General features: G+C 49.4%; 11 protein-coding genes across 11 annotated transcripts; 6 read left to right on the top strand and 5 right to left on the bottom strand.

Moving 5' to 3' along the window:
• The first annotated feature begins 476 nt into the window (after positions 1-476).
• BZA70DRAFT_270909 (eukaryotic translation initiation factor 2 alpha subunit) lies at positions 477-1,840 on the top strand. The gene is made up of 2 exons (XM_064911387.1): positions 477-735; positions 848-1,840. The coding sequence occupies exons 1-2, from the start codon at positions 658-660 to the stop codon at positions 1,697-1,699; spliced, it is 930 nt and encodes a 309-aa protein (XP_064770317.1). The 5' UTR covers positions 477-657; the 3' UTR covers positions 1,700-1,840.
• Positions 1,828-3,772, bottom strand: BZA70DRAFT_8389 (uncharacterized protein). Its single transcript, XM_064915459.1, has 7 exons — positions 3,595-3,772; positions 3,454-3,510; positions 3,140-3,376; positions 2,672-3,061; positions 2,350-2,619; positions 2,215-2,292; positions 1,828-2,154 (listed from the first exon to the last, which is right to left on the bottom strand). The coding sequence occupies exons 1-7, from the start codon at positions 3,679-3,681 to the stop codon at positions 1,957-1,959; spliced, it is 1,317 nt and encodes a 438-aa protein (XP_064770316.1). The 5' UTR covers positions 3,682-3,772; the 3' UTR covers positions 1,828-1,956.
• Positions 3,773-3,992: 220 nt separating this feature from the next.
• Positions 3,993-5,544, top strand: BZA70DRAFT_264663 (putative pre-mRNA splicing factor; the record flags this gene model as incomplete). Its single annotated transcript, XM_064910914.1, has 3 exons — positions 3,993-4,104; positions 4,169-4,215; positions 4,282-5,544. The coding sequence occupies 3 exons, from the start codon at positions 3,993-3,995 to the stop codon at positions 5,542-5,544; spliced, it is 1,422 nt and encodes a 473-aa protein (XP_064770315.1).
• A 298-nt stretch (positions 5,545-5,842) lies between these two features.
• BZA70DRAFT_243526 (ribosome-releasing factor 2, mitochondrial) lies at positions 5,843-8,587 on the top strand. The gene is made up of 2 exons (XM_064910597.1): positions 5,843-6,227; positions 6,298-8,587. The coding sequence occupies exons 1-2, from the start codon at positions 5,939-5,941 to the stop codon at positions 8,526-8,528; spliced, it is 2,520 nt and encodes an 839-aa protein (XP_064770314.1). The 5' UTR covers positions 5,843-5,938; the 3' UTR covers positions 8,529-8,587.
• Positions 8,588-8,599: 12 nt separating this feature from the next.
• BZA70DRAFT_308166 (uncharacterized protein) lies at positions 8,600-10,777 on the bottom strand. Its single transcript, XM_064914849.1, has 3 exons — positions 10,116-10,777; positions 9,745-9,970; positions 8,600-9,682 (listed from the first exon to the last, which is right to left on the bottom strand). Exons 1-3 carry the CDS (start codon positions 10,361-10,363, stop codon positions 9,077-9,079), a joined length of 1,080 nt encoding a protein of 359 aa, XP_064770313.1. The 5' UTR covers positions 10,364-10,777; the 3' UTR covers positions 8,600-9,076.
• A 94-nt stretch (positions 10,778-10,871) lies between these two features.
• On the top strand, positions 10,872-11,917 carry BZA70DRAFT_8308 (DNA-directed RNA polymerase III, subunit Rpc31). Its single transcript, XM_064915448.1, has 4 exons — positions 10,872-11,098; positions 11,165-11,318; positions 11,379-11,450; positions 11,514-11,917. The coding sequence occupies exons 1-4, from the start codon at positions 11,000-11,002 to the stop codon at positions 11,840-11,842; spliced, it is 654 nt and encodes a 217-aa protein (XP_064770312.1). The 5' UTR covers positions 10,872-10,999; the 3' UTR covers positions 11,843-11,917.
• BZA70DRAFT_8317 (uncharacterized protein) lies at positions 11,917-13,228 on the bottom strand. Its single transcript, XM_064915449.1, has 2 exons — positions 12,716-13,228; positions 11,917-12,649 (listed from the first exon to the last, which is right to left on the bottom strand). Exons 1-2 carry the CDS (start codon positions 13,027-13,029, stop codon positions 11,992-11,994), a joined length of 972 nt encoding a protein of 323 aa, XP_064770311.1. The 5' UTR covers positions 13,030-13,228; the 3' UTR covers positions 11,917-11,991.
• Positions 13,229-13,308: 80 nt separating this feature from the next.
• BZA70DRAFT_243524 (putative Pre-mRNA-splicing factor slt11) lies at positions 13,309-14,787 on the top strand. Its single transcript, XM_064910596.1, has 2 exons — positions 13,309-13,466; positions 13,526-14,787. Exons 1-2 carry the CDS (start codon positions 13,453-13,455, stop codon positions 14,640-14,642), a joined length of 1,131 nt encoding a protein of 376 aa, XP_064770310.1. The 5' UTR covers positions 13,309-13,452; the 3' UTR covers positions 14,643-14,787.
• BZA70DRAFT_270896 (uncharacterized protein) lies at positions 14,788-16,836 on the bottom strand. Its single transcript, XM_064911386.1, has 3 exons — positions 16,483-16,836; positions 15,106-16,063; positions 14,788-15,034 (listed from the first exon to the last, which is right to left on the bottom strand). Exons 1-3 carry the CDS (start codon positions 16,687-16,689, stop codon positions 15,003-15,005), a joined length of 1,197 nt encoding a protein of 398 aa, XP_064770309.1. The 5' UTR covers positions 16,690-16,836; the 3' UTR covers positions 14,788-15,002.
• Positions 16,837-17,362: 526 nt separating this feature from the next.
• BZA70DRAFT_8259 (p21-C-terminal region-binding protein-domain-containing protein) lies at positions 17,363-18,613 on the top strand. The gene is made up of 3 exons (XM_064915446.1): positions 17,363-17,592; positions 17,661-18,122; positions 18,186-18,613. Exons 1-3 carry the CDS (start codon positions 17,533-17,535, stop codon positions 18,528-18,530), a joined length of 867 nt encoding a protein of 288 aa, XP_064770308.1. The 5' UTR covers positions 17,363-17,532; the 3' UTR covers positions 18,531-18,613.
• BZA70DRAFT_270891 (uncharacterized protein) lies at positions 18,584-20,523 on the bottom strand. The gene is made up of 3 exons (XM_064911385.1): positions 19,477-20,523; positions 19,285-19,408; positions 18,584-19,224 (listed from the first exon to the last, which is right to left on the bottom strand). The coding sequence occupies exons 1-3, from the start codon at positions 20,101-20,103 to the stop codon at positions 18,791-18,793; spliced, it is 1,185 nt and encodes a 394-aa protein (XP_064770307.1). The 5' UTR covers positions 20,104-20,523; the 3' UTR covers positions 18,584-18,790.
• Between the last annotated feature and the right edge of the window lie 31 nt (positions 20,524-20,554).

Raw genomic sequence — 20,554 nt, 5'->3', positions numbered from 1 at the left:
ATGAACAGATGGCTGTGCATAGCGCAGGAAAAAAGGCAGGAAAGCACAGATTCAGTCGGATAAAGAGAATTGTTCAGTCCAATAGAGGCAGAAGAGCAGCTCTGTAATCCACAGTCGAGAGAAGACGAACAGCACAGGTTGGCCATCGGGCAGTATCAGAGAAAGAAAGCAGAAGGAGACAGATCTATTATTCGTAGGTATGTAGCGAAGCAGTGGTAAAAACAAAACAAAGCAAGCAGTCAGACAGACAAACACCTCAAACAGACAACATCAAACTTCTGCATCCACCATCCACAGTTCATATTTCCACAAATCCGCCAGGGCCCAGTAGATCATCAGTGAGCCTTTCTCCGCGAACAAACGAACGACTGAGCGCACAATGATCCACTTCAGGTTGTACCCTAACCCCGCAGTTACCCGCCCTTCAATCCTTCACCGCCTTTTGCGTTGAATGAAGAAATCAAAAAAAAATTAGAAGCGCAAGAAGAGAAGACATAAAGGATAAAGAAAGGAAAGGAAGAAAGATAATAGACAGACAGGAATATTGTGTTTGTTGCTTTCTGGTTTCTTATTTTTGATTTGGGTTTTTCTTTATCATTCGAATCAGTTTCTATTACACTTACTTCTATTGAAGAAGAGCAGTGAATATCTCCAGTCATGAGTCTTTCAAATTGCCGCTACTACGAGAACAAGTACCCCGAGGTCGATGACCTGGTCGTTGTCAATGTTCGCCAGGTACGTGCTGGTCCTAAATTCTTGCAGAATTGCTGTTTCTGCCGTCTGTTCTTCAGCGGTGATTGGGTGGAGATGAGATGGATAGCTAACGTCTTCTGGGGTACTGATTTAGATCGCGGAGATGGGTGCATACGTCAAGCTGTTGGAGTACGACAATATCGAGGGCATGATTCTGCTCTCCGAGCTTTCCCGGCGTCGAATCCGTTCGATCCAGAAGCTCATCCGAGTCGGTCGCAATGAGGTCGTCGTCGTCCTCCGCGTCGACAAGGAGAAGGGCTACATCGACTTATCCAAGCGCCGCGTGTCGGCCGAGGACGTCATCAAATGCGAGGAGAAATTCAACAAGTCCAAGGCCGTGCACTCGATCTTGCGGCACGTTGCCGAGAAAAACAGCATCCCGCTCGAGGAGCTCTACAACTCGATCGGCTGGCCGCTGTACAAGAAATACGGCCACGCCTACGATGCGTTCAAGATCGCAATCACAAACCCCGCCACCGTCTTCGAGGGCCTCGACATCCCTTCGCCCACCGTCCTCGAGGATCTCCAGCAGCACATCGCGCGGAGACTGACCCCGCAGCCCACCAAGGTCCGCGCCGACATCGAGGTCACCTGCTTCGGCTACGAGGGCATCGACGCCGTCAAGACCGCGCTTAAGAAGGGCGAGGATCTCAACACAGAGGAAGTGCCGGTCAAGGTCAGACTAGTCTCGCCGCCGTTGTACGTCCTGACCTCGCACTGCCTCGACAAGCAGCTCGGAATCGACAAGCTCGAGGAGGCCATCCAGGTCATAGAACAGAGCATTAAGGAGTCCGGCGGCGAGTTCTCCGTCCGCATGGCGCCCAAGGCTGTCACCGAGAGCGACGACGCTGAGCTCCAGGCGCTTATGGAGCGGAAGGAGTTGGAGAACAAGGAGGTTTCGGGTGACGATGATGATTCCGAGAGCGAGGCTGGCGACATCGAGTAAACAGCAAGCATGTTTTCTCGCCTTTGCTCTCGATAAAAATTTATAGTAAAGTTAGTTCTTTGTTGTGTTTTGCGTTTCTGTGAATATCGGTGTAATTATACGTCTAAATAGCACACGTCTTTTTATATCTCTTCATCTAAATGCTTCATCTTACGTGATATTATTACCGAGATACAACCACATGTCTAAATCACACAATATAAATATATATATACACTCCCGTATAACCGACGACGCGTGGGAATCATACATTATACTTATGCGCTCGCAGTCTGGTTGATCAAATGGCCCAACGTCTCGACAAGTCCCAAAAGACCGCTGATGTTACTGCTCCACTCGTTCAGTACGTCGTTCGCGTCCTTCGGCGCGTCAAAGGTGACGATCTTTTCCGGACGGTTTATACGCGCGTAGATTGTTCCTTGGGTGATCAGTCTCGCCAAGTACGTCTCGGTTTCCTAAAAAGTTGAAGGTATGTTAGCATTTGCCTCGTTCGATCTGAAATAAGGGCCACGCACCTGATCAGACAAATCTAGCAAATCTCTCAATCGCGAGGTATGAATTCTAGTATAGTACTTTGCAATCACCCGAATATTCTAAATCACCTTGTCAGCATCATGCAGTAAAAACACATACTCGACACAGAAACTCACATGCTCAATGACCCGCTTGCGGAAATCATCCCATCTAGTCTCGCCCTTTGGATCAGAAACGTTGAACACCGGCGTCGCCCGCAGAATAGGTCCGTAGGCCTCCGCAGTCAAAGGCCACCGCATAAGCTCAACCTTGGTGAAGTTCTTGATCAGCTGGCTCTCGACCACCATCTGCTCTAACCGGGGCTCCTTGGCGATTCTGTGGATCAGGTCGGACTGCTCGTTATCGTAGGGCGAGAGGAGGATAAAGTAAACGACGTTGCGTAGGGCCTGGACGATGGTTAGATCTGATCTTTCTAGTCTTTGATTCAGTGAGACTCACCTCTTTCCACTTTGTCTCATCCTCTTGGACACTCGCGGTGTCGTACACCGCGCGGTAGTGCTTGCAGACATCTAGGTACTTATCATCATGAAGCGAGATCTTGATCATCAGCTCGTAGTATCGCAGCTTCAGATCCTCGACATCGTCATTATCAAAATAGTTGGTCGAGATTTTACGGCTGAGAATCAGAGCCTGGGTAAAGTCGTCGCGCAGGACACATAGCTGCACTTGCTCTAGAATAAATTCAGTCTTCTCTCGGTTGTCCATCGATCCATATGTCTCGACTTGCAAATCACACATCAAATCCGCGGCAGCCGCGATGTCGCCTTGCTCTTCTTTGATCTTTGCAAGCGTGCGCGTGACCCGCGCTCTCTCGACTTCGACAAAGATCTATTTCGTCACAAGTTGTCAGCTCATCATCAATTTCTCTGAATCCAACATTTCTCAAGATTGAATCAGCAAACGTACCTTTCCTTCGGTCACCACGCGAATGTTTTCAATAGTCTCGATCTTGGTAGCCAGATCAGGCACGTCGTCTAGGAACTTGATGGTCTCCTGCACCATCGCTGTAATTGCCTGCTTCAGCTGACCGTGCTTCTTCGAGAGAATCTGAATGTGCTCGTTCATTGCCTTCCAGTCACCGGCGTCCTTGAATAGATTGACGAGCTTGATGAGAAGTTTCTCGGTCGATGCGAGATCGGCGGCCTGTTGTACATCAAAAGTTCACGAGTGAGCATACGGCGCGCCCTTGAAATCATCAACACGTAGCACGCAAAACATACCTGACGGGTCTGCTTCTCTAAAGCAAGAAGACGCTCCACTGCAGCTTGAAGATCGGTCTGAAGAAAGAAGGGTTAGCAATGATCCAGCTGGGCATACACCATACTCGCGATTGCGATACAGCAAGTGAACAGGCAACCGACCTTAGCCAGCTCGTCGATCTTCGGCATCTCCTCGAGCAGCGTATCCGAGAAATCCTTCTCGGGCTTGATGATTGTATTGTCCGACATCGTTCTCAAACTTGTTCTGGATTGATTCGTCCCAGCAAAGTCGTGTATCGCCAAAAGTAGGAGGGGGTGCGTGTGAACGGGAGTCCTGGTGATTTTGTGGAGATCGGTTTCGCCGTCGTGGTTCCTCGAAGAACGACGCACTGTTTTGGTGCCGTTTGCACCGGCTCCCAGCACCGTGATTCATGTCACTTATGCCGTGGTATTTGGAATTTTATTTGATCTCTAACATCGACTTTACATCATTCCAGCTTCAGCTTAGAGCCAGATATCTCTCAGCACTATACTCGGTGTCTGTGTTTGCCGATAAAGCAATGGCGACCACCGTCGGCGTTAATGGACGGAGCAGTTCGACACCGCAGCCATCTGTGCCTCAGCAGATATCTGCACCTGAAGGAGTGATTATCCCTCCACATGATATCAGAGGTATGTGCTGTGTTCTCCCTCTTCATTGGTTTGTGGCGATGACAACTAACCGGTGTTTGTATAGATATCATTGAAAAGACAGCAGGATACGTTCACAGAAATGGAAACGCTGTAAGCTTCCTCGATTCTGCTCTTTACGTGACAAAACGCACACTGACATTGATCTTCTCTCCATAGTTCGAAGCCCGGATCCGCGAGAGCGAGAAAGCAAACACAAAATTCAGCTTTCTGAATCCCGCAGATCCATACTACCCATACTACGAATGGCGGCTCGACGAATTCCGCGAAAACAGAGGCGGCCAACCGACCAGCGCGACTCCACAAGCTGAATCCACAACCGCCGCGGTTGCTGCTCCTGCTCCTGCTGGACCACCGGAGCCGCCACAGTTTGAGTTTTCGTTCCCTATGCCTCCGATATCGGCGCAGGATCTGGATATCATTCGGGCGACTGCGCTCTTTGCTGCTCGGAATGGACGGTCGTTCACTACTACCCTGGCGCAACGGGAAAGCAGGAACTACCAGTTTGATTTTCTGAGGCCGAATCACTCTTTATATCCTTATTTTTCAAAGCTGATTGAGCAATACGCCAGAGTGCTCAACCCCTCAGACAAGATCAAGGAGCGGCTACAAGAGAACATATCAAACAAGTACAAGGTTCTGGATCGTGCACAGATGAGAGCAGACTGGCAGAAATACAAGGAAGAGGAAACAAAGAAGGCAGCAGCCGACGCCGAGGCCGAGAAGATTGCATACGCACAGATAGACTGGCACGATTTCGTCGTGGTCGAGACGATCGAGTTCACCCCGGCGGATGAAGAAGTCGACCTACCGCCGCCGATGTCGCTCGCTGAGTTGGAGCGCGCGTCCCTGGAGGAGAAACAGATGATGTCACTACACAACGAGACCGATCGGTTGGCAATCGAAGAGGCGGCTCCGGACTACGAAGAGGCTCGACCGGTTGAAATATCAGTGCCCGCGCCTCCGGCGCCTCCTGGAGTGTCCGCCACCGTTGCTCAACCCACTGAAGAGTCAGAAGAGGACCGCAGGATCCGTGAGCGTCAAGAAGGACTACAAAAACAGAAAGAAACCAAGGCTGCTGCTGTCAATCCTAATCGCGAAAACATCAAGGTTCTACCTCAAGGCAGCACGCGTCGGTCCGCTCGCGCCAAAGCCAGCCAGGCTCTGATGCAGGAGTGTCCGCTCTGTCATCAGCATTTCAGTACCGCTGAATTTGATGCGCACATCCGAATCGAGCTTCTCGATCCTAAATGGAAGGATCAGAAGGCTAAGCTGGAGGCTCGAAACGCAGTCTCGAACCTGACGTTCGATGATGTCTCGACGAATATGAAGCGACTGGCGAGCGCGCGCGCGGATTTGTTTGATTTAGATGGTGTGCCACAGACGGAGGAAGAGGCCTCAAGAACGAAGCGGAGGCATTAGATGCTCTATATGTCTGTAGTCTGGATAGTGTCATGTAATGCAGTCAGGATCAGTCCGCGACGTTTCTGAGCGGCTGTAGTGTATTTATAGTTTATATTTAGTTCCGGAATTCAAATTGTGTAAGATCAGGATCAATTCTATCGATTGTAAGGTTCTTAGTGCAGATATCAAGTTGAATTGTTCATTGAATCGATGTTTAAACTGTAGAAATTCAGAGTTTCAGGGGTCACCGAAATCCATCTCTGAATTTGGGAGAATAAAAAAATCCGACTCCATCAGTTTCTCAAACTCTTCGATACGGACGGCTTCCAACTTACAATGTGTACAATTGTTAACTAATTACTGAGTCTTCTTACATACCATTGGAGGTCAAACACAGCGAATAATTACCGCAATGGCTCGGTTTATGCCATTATGTGCTGCTGGGAAAGGCGTCTGGCATGCCTACACCCGCACGCAATATCAATCAGCGGTCCGGCAAATTGCAGCTCAACCGACTCTCTGCTTGAACTTGGTTCGAGGATATGCGACGGATAAGAAGAAAGGAAAGGGGTCACAGCCAAGTTCCGAGACTGATATTCGAAAAGTGAGAAACATTGGAATTATCGCACATATCGATGCCGGAAAGACGACGACGACGGAGAGAATGCTCTTTTACAGCGGCTATACAAAGAGAATTGGAAGTGAGTACTGCTAGTTTGAGTATCTGAATACTGCCTTTGAAGGCGGAAGGCTTACATTTTTGTTGCATAGATGTGGATGAGGGTGACACTGTCATGGATTATCTACCTGCTGAACGCAATCGTGGAATTACAATCACCTCTGCTGCCATCTCGTTCGACTGGAACAGCCACAGAGTCAACCTGATTGACACTCCAGGGCACGCAGACTTTACATTTGAAGTGATTCGGTCAATCCGTGTTCTCGACGGTGCAGTGACAGTTCTTGACGGTGTCGAAGGTGTCGAAGCTCAGACCGAGAAGGTCTGGCACCAAGCCAAGAGCATGGGCATTCCGCGAATCATATTTGTCAACAAGATGGACCGCGAGGGCGCGGGATTTGGTCGCACTGTGCGCGAAGTTGCGGGAAAGTTGCAGGCCAAGACCGCGGTTATCAACATGCCGATGTTCAGAGCCGAGATAGTCGACGGAATGACGGTCGCGCGCTCGTGCGGAATCATCGACGTTATTGAGATGAAAGCCATTGAATGGGCGCCGAACACCGACGGACGAGAATTCAAAGTTTTGGAGCTGACTGGCGAGCATTTGGAAGAAGCTACGAAAGCGCGCGTCGCGTTGGTGGAGACGCTCGCAGAGCTTGACGATGACATGATTGAAAAGTTTCTAGAGGCCGATGACGATCATATGGCGATAGCGTCGGCGGATATCAAGAAAGCTTTACGTCGCTGCACACTGGCAAACAAACTAGTTCCCGTACTCAGCGGAGCCAGTTTCAGAAATATTGGCGTGCAGCCACTTTTAGATGCTGTGATCGATTACTTGCCGTCCCCAGCCGATCGTCCGTCTCCGATTATGAAATCCACAGATCCAAAGATACCCGATGTTCCGTTAGCCAAGGCAGGAACAGGAAGCGCGCTGGCGTTCAAAGTTATTCACGACGGTCATACAGGGAAAATCCTCGTCTTTGTCAGAGTATACTCCGGCACGCTTATAACGCATTCCAAAATCTTCAATACCTCGAACCGCACCGAGGAGCGGGCTCTACAACTCTCGCGGATGTACGCCGATTCGTCTGTTAGAATCGACTCAATCCCAGAAGGCCATATCGGTGTGATTTCCGGTACCAAAGAGGTTCGGACTGGCGACACAATCATATTTTCAAGCAAGGGTCAAGGCCCCTCTATCCCGCAGAATCAGCTGCGGTCAATGCAGCTGCTTCCGATCGACATTCCTTCGCCTGTATTTTTTGCCTCGATCGAGCCGCGAACGGCGTCCGATCAAAAACCGCTTGACGACGGTCTTGCGACGTTGCTTCGCGAGGATCCTAGTCTACAGCTCTCTGTCGACGACGAAACCGGTCAAACCCAGCTGAGCGGCATGGGTGAGTTGCATCTCGAAATCTCCAGAGACCGACTGATCAACGACCTGAAAGTCAACGCGCATGTGGGCAAAATCCAGATCGCGTACAAGGAGAGCGTCGACCCGCGATATGTGCAGAGTACGCCGGCTCGATATGAGTATTCCCGTGTCCTCAAGGCCGGCAGCGTATCTGCAGCCGCGACGGTCTCGATCCGGGGTATTCCTGACGATCTCGAGTTTGCGGATGACAGCCTCAAGGCCGAGCTTGCGCGGTCGACTCAGCTACCGGAAAATAATTACTTGACGTTACCAGAAGGGTATGAGCTCTCACATTCAAAGATCGACATCAAGGATCTAAGGACTGCTCTTCAAAATGGTGTCTCCTCAGGTCTCTTCCACGGGAAGAAGTACGGTCTACCGGTACATTCCGTGCTGGTCTCCGTCTCTGACATTGAACTCCCCTTAGACCTAGACTCTGCCGCTCCACTTGCGCAAGCCTTGCGGTTTGCGATATCAGCCGTGATGGACTCCGTCCCGGAGGAGTCTAGGAATCTGATGGAACCCGTCATGGACGTTACCGTGATTGTCGACGACGAGGATATCGGCTCCGTGATGTCTGATATCTCGTCCGCCAGATCAGGCCGCGTCTACGCTCTTGAGGATGAATCTGCATCGAGACCTACCCAAGACGACACAGAGTACATCGACCCGAACCTGGTCTACTCACCCCCAGACACGACGCTTCATCTCAGCAAGCACAATCTGCGCCGAACGCTCGACAAGAAACTGATTAAGGCCAAAGTGCCTCTGAACGAGATGGTGGGATATCTCAAGTTTCTGAGGTCAATGACGCAGGGCCGTGGCTCGTTTGTTATGGCGTTTGATCGTTACGAGCGAGCTTCTAAGGATCGAACGGAGTCCATTTGGGCAAAACAGTACGAGTAGTTGGAACCGATGTATTTGTAAATGATAGAAAGCTCGAATTACGCAGAGCGTCTTGTACATAAATATATATGCATCTACATCAGTTTTTAGAATTAAAGTAATCATATATTATAAATTGTACGAATCACGCATTCTTCCCTTCCTTCCGATTCCGAACAACTGATTGCCCTGCAGTTTACAGAGCAAAACATTACACTTTTTTTTGCGTCCCGCCCCTGCGGAAACGTCGAACAAGCAAGCACACACCATACTAGATAAAACAATGTTGCAATCAGACGAAAAGATAAAACGAATGGATAAAGTGAAAGCTTAGAAATACACACTAGCTAGACCGACTTGTCCATCTCAGTCAAGCGGCGCGCTCGTATATGTGCACTTTGTTTTTATAAAAAGCACCAAACAATAGAATAAATCATAGTAATAGCACAGTTATTGAATGGAGATTGAAATAAAACAGCAAAAAAGCAATAAAAAAGCTCGAACGTCCGGCAAGAAGTTGATTTCGTACATAGAATAGAACACCTCCGCACGAGGACCGCCTAATAGATCTAAGCCGAGGCCTCGATCTCTGGTGCAGGTGCCGGAGCAGACTCTGCCGTTTCCGCAGAGGCAGAGGCACTGGGTTCCGCCTCGTCAGCCTTCTCTTCGCCGCTGGCATCTGTCTTTTTCTCCGGTTCGATTGCAACTCTCACTGAAATCGATCGTCCCTGCAGCTCCTTGCCGTCAAGCTCAGCAATGGCTTTCTTTTGCAGCTCCTCCGAAGGGAGCTTGACAAATGCGTGCCCCAGAGATCGCGGAGGAACCATGGTGCCTTTCGCAGTCAACTTTCTTATCAAGAACGGCGGCAAGTATCTAAGTGCAACGCGCACTTGCTCGGGTTGATACGGCTGGAAGAACTCCTCTAAATGTTCTTTGGTGCAGGTGTAGCTCAAGTTCGCGACATACACAGTGTCAGTAGATGGTGGGCCTTCTCTGGGTGCTCTCCTGGGCTTCGCTGCCCTCTTTGGCTTGGCCCTTGTCTTCTTTGCTGGCGACGCATTCTCATCATTCTGAGATTCAGTCGAGCCAGATGCTTCGACTGCTCCTTCGGCAGGTGCTTCCCCATCCACTGGAGAGCCACCGGCCTCTTGAGCCGCGCCCCTGTTGCCTCTTCCCTGTATGATGACAATTTGTTAGAGGACTGTCGTTCTTGTCTGACCTAGAGACATAGACTTACATTTCTTCTGGTCGATCTAGGTGCCCGACTACGGATATCACCTCTGCGGAACTGCCGTCTGGGTCGCGGCGGTCGGGCAAGCTGTACGTACAGCTTCCGCTCATTGTAATCTGAGTCGTTCTTGGCTGCGACTGCGGCTTCCGCATCATCAGCAGATACGAGATCGATGAAGGCGTAGCTGGAATTAAGAGCCACGTATTTGCTAGGGCGAACAGTAACAGCAGAACTAGAAGATAAAGGGTTAGTAATGGGGTTGAGATCAGGATCATCGAGACTGTCAGCTGAAAGGGCGACTTATGTACGACCCTCCCATTATGGGGCCAGCAGTTCCGCAAAGCAGTTCAGCAAAGTAGGAGGATTTATAAACGTACATGCTGTAATCGCCGAATATTCCTTTCACATCATCTTCCGAGATACCAGAAGGAAGGTTGCCGATGTAGAGGCGGCGCTTCTCGGTAATCTCAGGGGGAACCTCGTTCGTGGGGCTGGATTCAGACTCATCGACGCCAGCGGCCTCAACAGGTTGAGCCTCCGCAGAAGGATCAGAGACCGAGGTAGCCTCTAGGGTTGCAGAGACGTCCCCAACAGATGGAGCTTCAGTTGCTTGATCAGAAGACATACTGGGAAATGACGGGATCGGCTTTGGAGAAATAGGGGACTGGATGGTTGTAGTAGCGCTGATTGATAGACAAGTCTGGGGATTCCTAAATCGTGTAATAACTACCAGTCAGTCACATCATGCATTTCTATAGCAAAGAAAACCACCACTGCGTATTGTAGTCAAACAAATTTGACGGAAATACTAGATGGTGTGGGCCCGGGATCAAAGAGAAGAGCGCATAGAACAATAGTGACGCGATGGAGGCGCAGGACACAGCTTCACACGCCCGATCCGGCCGAAAAGTCCACCAGAAACAAAAATTCAAAAACAGAAACCTACCAGAGACTAGAGATTCAAAGACTTGGAAAAGCAGTAAGAAGGCAGATAGAGCAGGCGAGCTGGATGGTGAGCAAGGAAAGCAGTGGAAACAGGTGTGGAGTAGGCGCGGAAGCCGGAGAAGGATCGGTTGGTGGCTTTCAATGACCATCCACGAGACCCGCTTTGCTTACACGATTTACCGAAAGCGCTGAACTATAATTTATTTTTTTTGTTTCTGATATTCACCTGCCTGTTGCTTTCAAGCTTCTCATTATCTTTCTGTATTTTATGCATCTCGGTCGCTAGATATTAATATATACCGGTTCCAGTACATCCATGTCTTTTCGGGGAGGCAGAGGAGGACCCGGCGGTCGTCCTGGCCCTATTTATGGCCTGGATATCAAACCTGATTTCACTCCTTCAGAACGCTATCCAGTACGTAACCTGGCTAAATATTGCTGTTGACACCCTCTTACAGTTACTAACATATACTTGCCATAGAAATTTGCACTGCCGGTGCAGGCGCCTTTGACTGACTTTGAACGGCGTTGCGTACGACAGCTTCTACAGTTCCAGCAAGAAGTGTCTGGCTCAGCCTTTTATGTCCTGGAGAAGAAGAACGGTACAGTCGAGTACGAAGGAGGAATAAACGACGGTAAGTCCCTTTGTTTGTTCTTGTGATCTAGCTGGTTTGCAGATTACTAACTGAAGCCAGGTATCAAACGGTACTCTGATAGATTTCTCAAAAAACGAAAGACTGGCAAAGCCGTCACTGATCATCCATACAGTACGTCTAATTTCTAATGTTCATATCGGTCTGATCTGCTACTAATTTGATATTGTTCTACAGTTGCGGAGTTTTTTCCACAAGAGCTTCATTCTGCTCTAGGCCTTAAATCCAGCGGGAAGCAGAAACCAATCAAGCTTGATCTTGCTGAACATAAAAAGCACATCCTGGAAGCAGTTATCATGAACACCGGCGACGACGAGGTAGCTGGAGCTTCTACAGGCGCGGTCGCTGAAGACGAAAACGAAGTCGAAGAAGACGATATGGACGACCAAGAAGACGAGGACGAGTTTGAAGAAGACGAGGAGGGCGATTACAATGCTGAAAAGTACTTTGACGACGGCGAAGACGATTATGGCGACGACGGCGGTGATGACGAAGCTGCATACTGACGACTATTTATGTATATGTCTGTTTATATTGGCGTTTTTGGGTCCTTTTGGGAAACTATTGCTTTTGATTTGCTTATTTATAATTTAATGTGTATGCACAGCATGGCAAGATATCTTATTCTATCACAATACTGTATAACAAGAAGACTCTAAAGACTCGGGATATATCCCTTTTCAATCAGCAGCTTCTCGGTCCAAACCCACAATTTCTCAGCAAGCCCAGCATCAAGTGCCTGCTTGCTGCATTTCCCGAGCTTGGCAATCGGCACGTAATAGTTTCCGTTGTCGAGCTCCGCCGTAAGTCCGGAATCTGTAGCGCAGTATAAGCTGGTGAGCGCGCCATCCTCGATCGAGATCGCGCCCATTTTCGAGGCGTACTGAGCAAACATTTTCGAGCTGAACTTGACTATGCCAAATAGCGCATCGCTGCTTTGCAGCTCATCGTATAATGCTGTGTCAACAATCACGCCAGGGTGCACCGCGACAGACAATATATTCGGATGCCGTTTCGCCATTTCCTTTGTGAAGAGTAGGATAGCCAGCTTTGATTGCGCGTATCTCGTGCCTTTGTTCATCAGTTCCCAGCCAGATTTTTTATTCGGGTTATCGAAAGAGAAGCCGAAAGCCAGGTTATGCGCCAGAGATGAGACATTGATGACTCTTGGTGTTGCAGCCTTACACAGCGAGGGAAGGAGGAGATACGTGAGAAGATATGGTGCATAGTAATTGACCTGAATGGTTGTCTCAAAACCGTCACTCGATTCAGCATATTCTGGATACAGCACACCTGCATTGTTTATCAAGATGCTAGAACGTAGAATCAGTTTAGCATAACATTCGAGATCAGAAGCATTACCAGTTCGCATGACTTACTCTAACTTCTCTTCTTTTGTTTGAAACTCATGCGCGGCCCGCACGACAGAAGACAGATCCATCAAGTCACATTCTATAGTCCGTATATCGCAGACAACATCCTCATATCCCTCCTCCGTATTCTTCCACTCAGCCTTCTCGCTCAAAAGCGCAGAAGCCTTGGCCTCGTTACGAACAGTCACGTAAACTCTCGCGCCGTGTCGCGCCAGTTCTCGAACCGTGACCTTGCCTATGCCACTTGTTCCGCCGGTGATAAAGACAATTGGCCGGTCGTTTTCTTTGTAGAATGGAATATCAGATAACGAGAATGGCATGCTGACTGTGGGATGGATGAGGGAGAACTAGTCTGCTATCGTGGGGTAATCTAATTAAACGTCTGAGGCCCTACTCCACCACTAAGAATCCACATTTTCAAAAGAACGTCACAGATGGCAATATGAATTTCTTGGAAAATTGTAGACTGCATTTTACTACTATACTGTAGCTCTGTACGTGAATTCGAAGCATTTCAATAACTCCATGCGAATAATCGATTGCTAATCAGATATTACATAATCTACTTTGCCACATCCTCGACGCCACATCCTTGACGCCACACAAGCAATAAATTCCTCTTCGTCATCCATCTGCTTCACTTCCTTCCAACAGCTCACAGGTCACCGCGCAACTGCTTTGATTGAAGCTGATACGTACTGCCAACGCAAAAAACTATAGCGATCTGAAAAGTAGAGGTCATCATGTCGGCGGTCAAGTATGTATCTCATCTGTTTTGCGAATTTTATTGGAAGGTTACTAACATTCATCTTATAGATCTGATATCAACAAGTCAACATGGGAGGATACCGATATTCCATCCGTGTGCGAGCGGTGTCTGGGACCAAATCCGTATACCTTGATGACGCGAGAACGCCACGGCGAGCAATGCAAGATCTGTACCAGACCATTCACGGTCTTCAGGTGGCGACCTGAAGACGCCGGCGGACGATACAAGAAGTCGACAATCTGCAATACATGTGCGAGACAGAAAAACTGCTGCCAGAGCTGCATGCTTGATTTATCGTTTGGATTACCGATCGCCATTCGTGACGCCGCTTTGAAGATGGTGGGTGCGGGAGGTGCTGCGGGCAGTATGGCTTTGACGACAAGCGAGCCTCAGAACATAATATCGAAGCAGTTTGTCGCGCAGAATATCGAAGCACGACTCAAGGAGCAGGGCGACGAAGCAGAGCTGTATGCTGCGCAAGGACAGGCTGAGGAGGCTGGAAAGAAACTTCTCCAGCAGCTCGCCAACGCGCAGCCGTACAATGCGTACAGCAATGTCGAGAAATATGCAGACCAGACCAGTCGGCGGAATAACAAGCACCCGCTTGGAGTATCAAAGTCAAAAGCAGCCGATATCTCAAAAATTGTGGCGAAGCTTCCTCCAGGACAGCCTCTTACGAACCCCAAGGATCCTAAGATTATGTCTCTCTTCTTGACCGGTGTAGAGGACAGCCTGCCAGAATACGAGTTGCGCAACTACTTTACGCAGTTCGGCCCCTTAAAGTCTCTGGTGTGTTCTCATAGATCTCGCTGTGCGTTTGTCAACTACAATACACGAGAAGCAGCAGAAAAAGCTGCTGCTGCCACCGGGTCCACTCTGGTGCTCAAAGGATTCCCATTACGAGTGACATGGGGTCGCCCTCGTCCTATCGGCGACGAAGAACACGGTCTCCAAAACGCCAAACTCGCGGCTGCGAATAAGCGCAAGATGTTGGCAGAGGCGCGAGCTGCTATTGCGAAGGAGAAGGAAGAGAGCGGATTTAACGGAGAACGTAAGCGGAGGGCGATCGAAGGGAAACAGACACATGATGAGCTCGATATCGCACTGCCTCCCGGCCAGGCGAGTGTCACATACGCCAGCCAGCGAGAGGACTTTGAGGCATGAGGCGAGAGTTGTGGTATTATTGTATATTATGTGTTTTGTTACGTTTGGTTTGCATGTATGATTACTGGGTTACGGTTTGTTCGAAATGAGAGGTTTAAAAAAGGAATATACTCCTTTAAATATAATAAATGTTTTCAAGAGTGAGTTGTAAAATAGTGAATTAAATAATAGGATCTTATATTATGCTACATATCTCTGCATCTCGCCCATACAGCCAGATTCTATAATTTTCTTTCTTTCATAACGCTACTAGCGACAAGATTAAGCTAGCGCTGGTTAATCGAAAAAACGCAACAGTCAATCTGACACTATTTCACGTCCGTTGTAACGAAACGCGATGCAGGCCGAAATTCTGTCCATTTAGTAAGGCAAGTACAAGGTCTTCTTGGCAGCTATAATGAAGGAAAAATATAATGTTAGCAAAAGTAATTAAAATTGGCACGTGGAAATTAAATAAACTCACCCTTGATGATAACCTCAGGAACGGGGAAAGCGAAGGTCTCGAGCTCGGCGGCGTAAGGAGTAGGAACCTCAGCGCCAGTAACCCGCTCAACGGGGGCGTCGAGGTAGTCGAAAGCCTCAGTCTCCATGATCTGAGCGCAGATCTCGGATCCGAAACCGAAGGCGGGATATCCAGAGTCGACCGAGACAAGTCTGTTGGTCTTCTTTACACTCTTGACAATGGCGGGGACATCCATGGGCTTGATCGAGCGGAGGTTGATGACCTCGGCCGAGATGTTCTCCTTGGCGAGTGACTCAGCAGCCTGGAGACAGAACTCGACGTTGCGGGAGTGCGAGACCAAGGTGACGTCGGTACCGGCACGCTCGATCTTGGCCTTTCCGATGGGAATGACAAAGTCGGGCGAGAGGACCTCCTCGGAGACATCGAACGACTCACCGTACATGATCTCGTTCTCGAGGAAGATGGTGACGTTAGGATCCCGGATAGAGGCCTTCAAAAGACCCTTGGCGTCCTCGGCAGAGTAGGGAGAAACAACCTTAAGACCAGGGATGGAACCGTACCATGCGCTGTAGTCCTGTGAGTGCTGAGCAGCGACACCAGCAGCAGCACCGTTAGGTCCACGGAAGGTGACGTTGCAAGGCTGGGTACCACCGGACATGTAGAAGGTCTTGGCTCCGGAGTTGATGATCTGGTCGATGGCCTGCATCGCAAAGTTGAAAGTCATAAACTCACAGATGGGCTTGAGACCGGCAAGGGCAGCACCAACGCAGAGACCGGTGAAACCGGCCTCGGTGATAGGAGTGTCAACCACCCGCTTGTCACCAAACTTGTCCAGCAGACCACGGGAGATCTTGTAAGCACCGTTGTACTGAGCGACTTCCTCACCCATGAGGAAGACTGTCTCGTCGCGTTCCATCTCCTCGGCCATAGCCTGGTTCAAGGCATCACGAACGGTCAACTAGAAAAATGTTGATGTTAATAGGAAGACAAACAAGAAACAGAGAGCTGCGAATTGAGAATTGAGCGAGGAGCTGGACTGGGTGGAGAAGAGTGGAGTGAATGGTTGTTGGGCTATTCTTCGGATTTCGGAGATGATCGTTTGACAGGATTTTAAAAATCCGTTAAAAGCAAAGCAGATCGGCCAATTTTGAGCATACTTAAGGTATACGTTTGCCAATGGTATTCCCAAAACAATACCTCGAGCCGAGGCCTCCGCGCCCGAGACTCAGTGCAAAAAATGTGAAGGGACCTCTTCGATGTGCTCAATCGGTCTTCGGATGCATACTCCTCTCCCAAGATCGTAGTCCGTTCAGTCCAGCTCGACGACCGCAATTCTCAAATACAGAACAAGAACCCAAACAAAACAAAGTCACGTACCGGAGTGGTCCCGCCACTCGTAGACGCAGAACGCGCACCGAGGTCGACCATGCGCATAGCAGCACGCTGGCCGACGATGGGGATGGGGTTCTTTCTGAGCATCATGCGCGAGGCGCCGCTGTTGACAGACTTGGCAGCCGGGGCAATGGGAGAAGAAGAGAAGGAGCGCTTCACCAGGAGGCGCTTGGCAGCGGCGATAGAGGCCATTGGAGATGTGTAGAAGAGAGGACGGGTGGTGGATGGAGGAGAGGATGAGGCGAAGGTCGATGAGAATAAGTGTAGCGGGATGCAGGCCACAACTATCAAACCCGAACCCTCCTGGCCGCTGGTGCCTGGCCGACGAATCAGCGTGGCTGCACGTGACTATCCCACTTCGGATGTCGGCGCGGCTCCCCACACACCCCCACTCCGGCGGACAGCGGCGGACAGCGGGCTGAGGGCGGGTTCGGTGAAGTGGTTTGGCTGGCGGGTGCTGGGGCAGGTCGGGGAGTGTTTGGGAGGTGTTTTGTGGGTTTGTTAGGATGACTGCGGAGGTCGAGGACGTCTGGCAGTGTGGACTCGCTACGGCATCCGACGGCCTTCTCACGATGGGTTTGAGGAGGACAAATCACTTAGCCTCTGCTGTCAGTAGAAAGCGAGTAGAATATGAAGCAGCTGTGATGGAATTGAGCAGACGACTGTCAGAGAACCTTCCTGTATTGCAGGTTTAAACAATTATAGTGATTTCTTGATTCGCAGCCCTGAATCTGCATCCTGCAGGTATAGCTGGCCTATATCCAATTATTGCTACCTGCTGCTACAGCCCATAAAGACTCTTCATGCGTAATTGGCTTCTATCATACTGCTACTCAACCACAACACTATACAGCTAAAAGAACCTAGAGGATCTAGACGATACTCCGTCAACACATGCTAACTCACCGCGTCCTCTTCTACATCCACAAACCCCTCGTCTTCAAATCAGCAGCGTAAACTCCCAACCAAATTTTTTTATTGTTTTGATTTCCATCCTCGGAAAATAGATTTTCACGCGCAGCAACAAAATCAGAGATGGCCAAGCGGAAAGATACTGCCAAAGACGTCGAGAAGGTCGACAATGAAGGCGACGATGTGAGTGAATTCTGTATTATTTTTGTCTGCTTAATCTGTGCTGCTTTGCTGACTGCAACACCCCCCAGTCCTCATCAGACAACGAGGAAATCGTCAACGTCGACTTTGATTTCTTCGACTTTAAGCCGGATATTGACTTCCAGGCAATCAAGAACCTTCTCAGACAGACGTTTGACAGCGACAGCACCATGTTTGATCTTTCAGCACTTGCGGATCTTATTCTGTCCCAGTCAAGTCTCGGATCGACAATCAAATGCGACGGGCCCGAAAGTGATCCGTTTGCGTACCTCACCGTCGTGAACGCGAACGTGCACCGGGATCACCCTGCGCTCAGACAGATAATTGACTATATCATCTCGAAATCAAAAAAGAACGAGGGAACAAACTTAAAACTGAAAGAACTCCTGGCCGACGACGCAAAGACGAACACTGCGATCCTGTTCAGCGAACGATTGATCAATATGCCTACAGAAGTTGTACCTCCCATGTACAACATGCTTCTGGACGAGATGAAGAAAGCGGTTGACAATGTGAGTCTGCTGGAGCTTCTATGTAACTAAAAAGAAAATACTAACGAAGCGGTGATACTTAAGGGTGAGAAGTACGACTTTGACTATTACATCATCGTCTCTAAATCATTCACGGAGATCGAGTCAAAGATCGACGAGGAAGACGACAGACCGAAAAAGAAAAAGAAGAAGGCCGCTCAGACCTCAAAGGAGATCTTCTATTTCCATGCCGAGGACGAGCTCTTCACGAAAAATGCTGAGCAGTCGATGGTATACCAGTTCAGCAACGAGGCGCAGGAGGCTGATTCAAAGCGTGCGTTCCAGGACTACGGAATCGCTCCCCAGGGCCAACTTATGGTTATCGCCAAGGACAAGTTTGCATCAACAGTTTCTGAGATGCTGCAGATGTTTGCTATTCCCGGGCAGTAAACCTAACCTGCTCGAATGAATGGCTACTACGTGGAAACGATTTGTATAACAGATATGCAGTGCTCATAACTTAGAATTTAATACAGAAAATGAGGCATTCAGTGGAACCGTATGTACAATCCGTATGCCCACATGGCATCTCAAGATATAAAAGGAAAAAAATATACAAGCAGAATCACTGTGCAATTAACACGTACATGAAGAAGATATCAGCACAAAACCAAAAGATCTATAGAGCCAATCAGCTAACAGCAAATCACCTATTCGCCAGTCAACCGATCCCATTCCATAAAAGACGACACCCAAGCCTCTTGCATCGATTCAGTCATGTCGCGCGCAAATTGCTCTTCGTCGCTATCGCTGTCACTGTCGTAGTTGTCATCCTGAATCACGCTTGCAAACAAAGCTAGAGGGTCTTGGGGGAACCGCGGCTGTTCATCCGGAGATTGAGGACTCGGTGATGACTGTGCTGGCGCAGGCGATGCTCGTTCGGGCTCGCTGGGAAGAGACAAGGTCTCGCTGTATCGGTCAAGAGAATCGCTGAGTAGAATTGACATTGTGTCTGGGGGATGGGACAGGACTTCTGGTTCGTCTTTCTCGGCCGTGACTACCTCTTCGGACTCGCCCGCTTCTTTATTGCGTTCTTCTTGTTCTTCTTCTTGGAGAAGTTCGATCCGGTAATCAATCACTTGGACTAAACGTATACAGTCAATTTCCGCGCGGTCGTACAAAACAGCAAAGTCAAGTCACATACTTTTGTTTTCAATCTCAAGCTCTTGATCCTCATACTTGGCCAATCTCTCCATATTTCGATTTTTGATCGCAAGGAGCTGCTCAATCCGCCGATCAATCTCAGTCACATTCTGCTCCACGATAGCCTGTGACAGTAAAAGCAATCAGTACACGCCGTCGTCACATCAGTCATCAATATAGCGACTCAACATACCTTTCTAATCTCAATCCTCTGCATCTTTCGGACAGCGTCCTGCCGTGACTTGACTAGTCGCTGGATTCCGGTAAGCTCGGGCTCCGATTCCTCAGGCTCCATTTTCTTGTTCTTGCCCTTCCCAACATATACCATCTTTCCCTGCTCCTTCTCTTTTTCTGAAGGCTCTGGTAGAGTTGCGTTAAATCCCTGGATGAGCGAGTACCGAGTTCCGCCATCAGGCAGATCTTGCAGCATTTCTTTTGTGATCATGATTCCTTCGCCAGAGCCGTCAGCGATACTCGTAGTAGCTCGACCACGAGCCATAGCCGCAGCCGTGCCCTTGAACGAAAACAGTCGCTTCTGAATAGCAGGCTTGCGTAGCGTGGGAGCGAGTTCGCTCATCAGCGACCGGTACTGTGATGACGCCGTGAGCTCGCCATAGTTTGCTCCGCTCGTGAGCGCGGTCGACGTCGCCGCTACTGTTTTCGACAGTCGCGCCAAGTTTGAGTTCGTGGCCGTGACAGCGGAAGCAAAAAGCGAGTCACTGATTCCGGCTTGCGATGCGCGTACTGCCTCGGTCGCGGTTGTTGGTGGAGATGTGCTCACTGGGGCAGCTGTAACTGTCGAGGTTGATGAGGAGGCCATGCTTCTCGTGCGGGTTTCGCTACTGTATCTGACGTCGAGACTTGCTACAGAAAGCAAATGCGATTATGGTCCCTCACAAGAACCCGCAATCCCTTTATGTCTTGAATTTGAAAAAGTGCGTTGAGCGCAACCAACACCGGGAGAACGCGTCGTCGCTGGACGTCCAATCGTCGGAATCAATCGACCTGAGCGCTTCTTTCGTCACTCTGATCTCGGATCGGAAGAGAAACTGCAACTTCGTAGAAAGAAAACTCAAGCCGATATTTTCAATCAAGATAGTGCAATGTCCTGTTTCCAGCTTCCCGGTTGACTCTGCACAATCCACAGCAGCTTCGATATCGACCGGCACTTGCTCTGACGCGGGGCGATTGAGCATCGCTTTTTATCGACGTTGCACGTGATGACGGGAAGGGATTCCAGGTACGAGGCCCGCGGTAAACAAACCCGCCGG

This window comes from Myxozyma melibiosi (genome assembly GCF_037950935.1).
Source record: "Myxozyma melibiosi strain Phaff 52-87 chromosome Unknown BZA70scaffold_1, whole genome shotgun sequence".
Classification (NCBI taxonomy): Eukaryota; Fungi; Ascomycota; class Lipomycetes; order Lipomycetales; family Lipomycetaceae; genus Myxozyma; species Myxozyma melibiosi.
Note: the sequence above shows the minus strand (reverse complement) of the source record. Positions and strands in the feature narration are given on the sequence as shown.

Coding starts and splice junctions, on each gene's coding strand:
- BZA70DRAFT_270909 (XM_064911387.1), top strand. CDS start 658: ATGAGTCTTTCAAATTGCCGCTACTACGAGAACAAGTACCCCGAGGTC. Junction 736..847: donor TCGTTGTCAATGTTCGCCAG/GTACGTGCTGGT, acceptor GTACTGATTTAG/ATCGCGGAGATGGGTGCATA.
- BZA70DRAFT_8389 (XM_064915459.1), bottom strand. CDS start 3,681: ATGTCGGACAATACAATCATCAAGCCCGAGAAGGATTTCTCGGATACG. Junction 3,377..3,453: donor TAGAGAAGCAGACCCGTCAG/GTATGTTTTGCG, acceptor GATGTACAACAG/GCCGCCGATCTCGCATCGAC. Junction 2,620..2,671: donor ATGAGACAAAGTGGAAAGAG/GTGAGTCTCACT, acceptor ACCATCGTCCAG/GCCCTACGCAACGTCGTTTA.
- BZA70DRAFT_243526 (XM_064910597.1), top strand. CDS start 5,939: ATGGCTCGGTTTATGCCATTATGTGCTGCTGGGAAAGGCGTCTGGCAT. Junction 6,228..6,297: donor CTATACAAAGAGAATTGGAA/GTGAGTACTGCT, acceptor TTTGTTGCATAG/ATGTGGATGAGGGTGACACT.
- BZA70DRAFT_308166 (XM_064914849.1), bottom strand. CDS start 10,363: ATGTCTTCTGATCAAGCAACTGAAGCTCCATCTGTTGGGGACGTCTCT. Junction 9,971..10,115: donor ATATTCGGCGATTACAGCAT/GTACGTTTATAA, acceptor TTTATCTTCTAG/TTCTGCTGTTACTGTTCGCC. Junction 9,683..9,744: donor CTAGATCGACCAGAAGAAAT/GTAAGTCTATGT, acceptor GTCATCATACAG/GGAAGAGGCAACAGGGGCGC.
- BZA70DRAFT_8308 (XM_064915448.1), top strand. CDS start 11,000: ATGTCTTTTCGGGGAGGCAGAGGAGGACCCGGCGGTCGTCCTGGCCCT. Junction 11,099..11,164: donor CTCCTTCAGAACGCTATCCA/GTACGTAACCTG, acceptor TACTTGCCATAG/AAATTTGCACTGCCGGTGCA. Junction 11,451..11,513: donor CGTCACTGATCATCCATACA/GTACGTCTAATT, acceptor ATTGTTCTACAG/TTGCGGAGTTTTTTCCACAA.
- BZA70DRAFT_8317 (XM_064915449.1), bottom strand. CDS start 13,029: ATGCCATTCTCGTTATCTGATATTCCATTCTACAAAGAAAACGACCGG. Junction 12,650..12,715: donor ACAAAAGAAGAGAAGTTAGA/GTAAGTCATGCG, acceptor TCTACGTTCTAG/CATCTTGATAAACAATGCAG.
- BZA70DRAFT_270896 (XM_064911386.1), bottom strand. CDS start 16,689: ATGGCCTCTATCGCCGCTGCCAAGCGCCTCCTGGTGAAGCGCTCCTTC. Junction 16,064..16,482: donor CGAGTGGCGGGACCACTCCG/GTACGTGACTTT, acceptor ACATTTTTCTAG/TTGACCGTTCGTGATGCCTT. Junction 15,035..15,105: donor TCCTGAGGTTATCATCAAGG/GTGAGTTTATTT, acceptor CCTTCATTATAG/CTGCCAAGAAGACCTTGTAC.
- BZA70DRAFT_8259 (XM_064915446.1), top strand. CDS start 17,533: ATGGCCAAGCGGAAAGATACTGCCAAAGACGTCGAGAAGGTCGACAAT. Junction 17,593..17,660: donor TCGACAATGAAGGCGACGAT/GTGAGTGAATTC, acceptor AACACCCCCCAG/TCCTCATCAGACAACGAGGA. Junction 18,123..18,185: donor TGAAGAAAGCGGTTGACAAT/GTGAGTCTGCTG, acceptor GTGATACTTAAG/GGTGAGAAGTACGACTTTGA.
- BZA70DRAFT_270891 (XM_064911385.1), bottom strand. CDS start 20,103: ATGGCCTCCTCATCAACCTCGACAGTTACAGCTGCCCCAGTGAGCACA. Junction 19,409..19,476: donor AGAGGATTGAGATTAGAAAG/GTATGTTGAGTC, acceptor TTACTGTCACAG/GCTATCGTGGAGCAGAATGT. Junction 19,225..19,284: donor GCTTGAGATTGAAAACAAAA/GTATGTGACTTG, acceptor GTATACGTTTAG/TCCAAGTGATTGATTACCGG.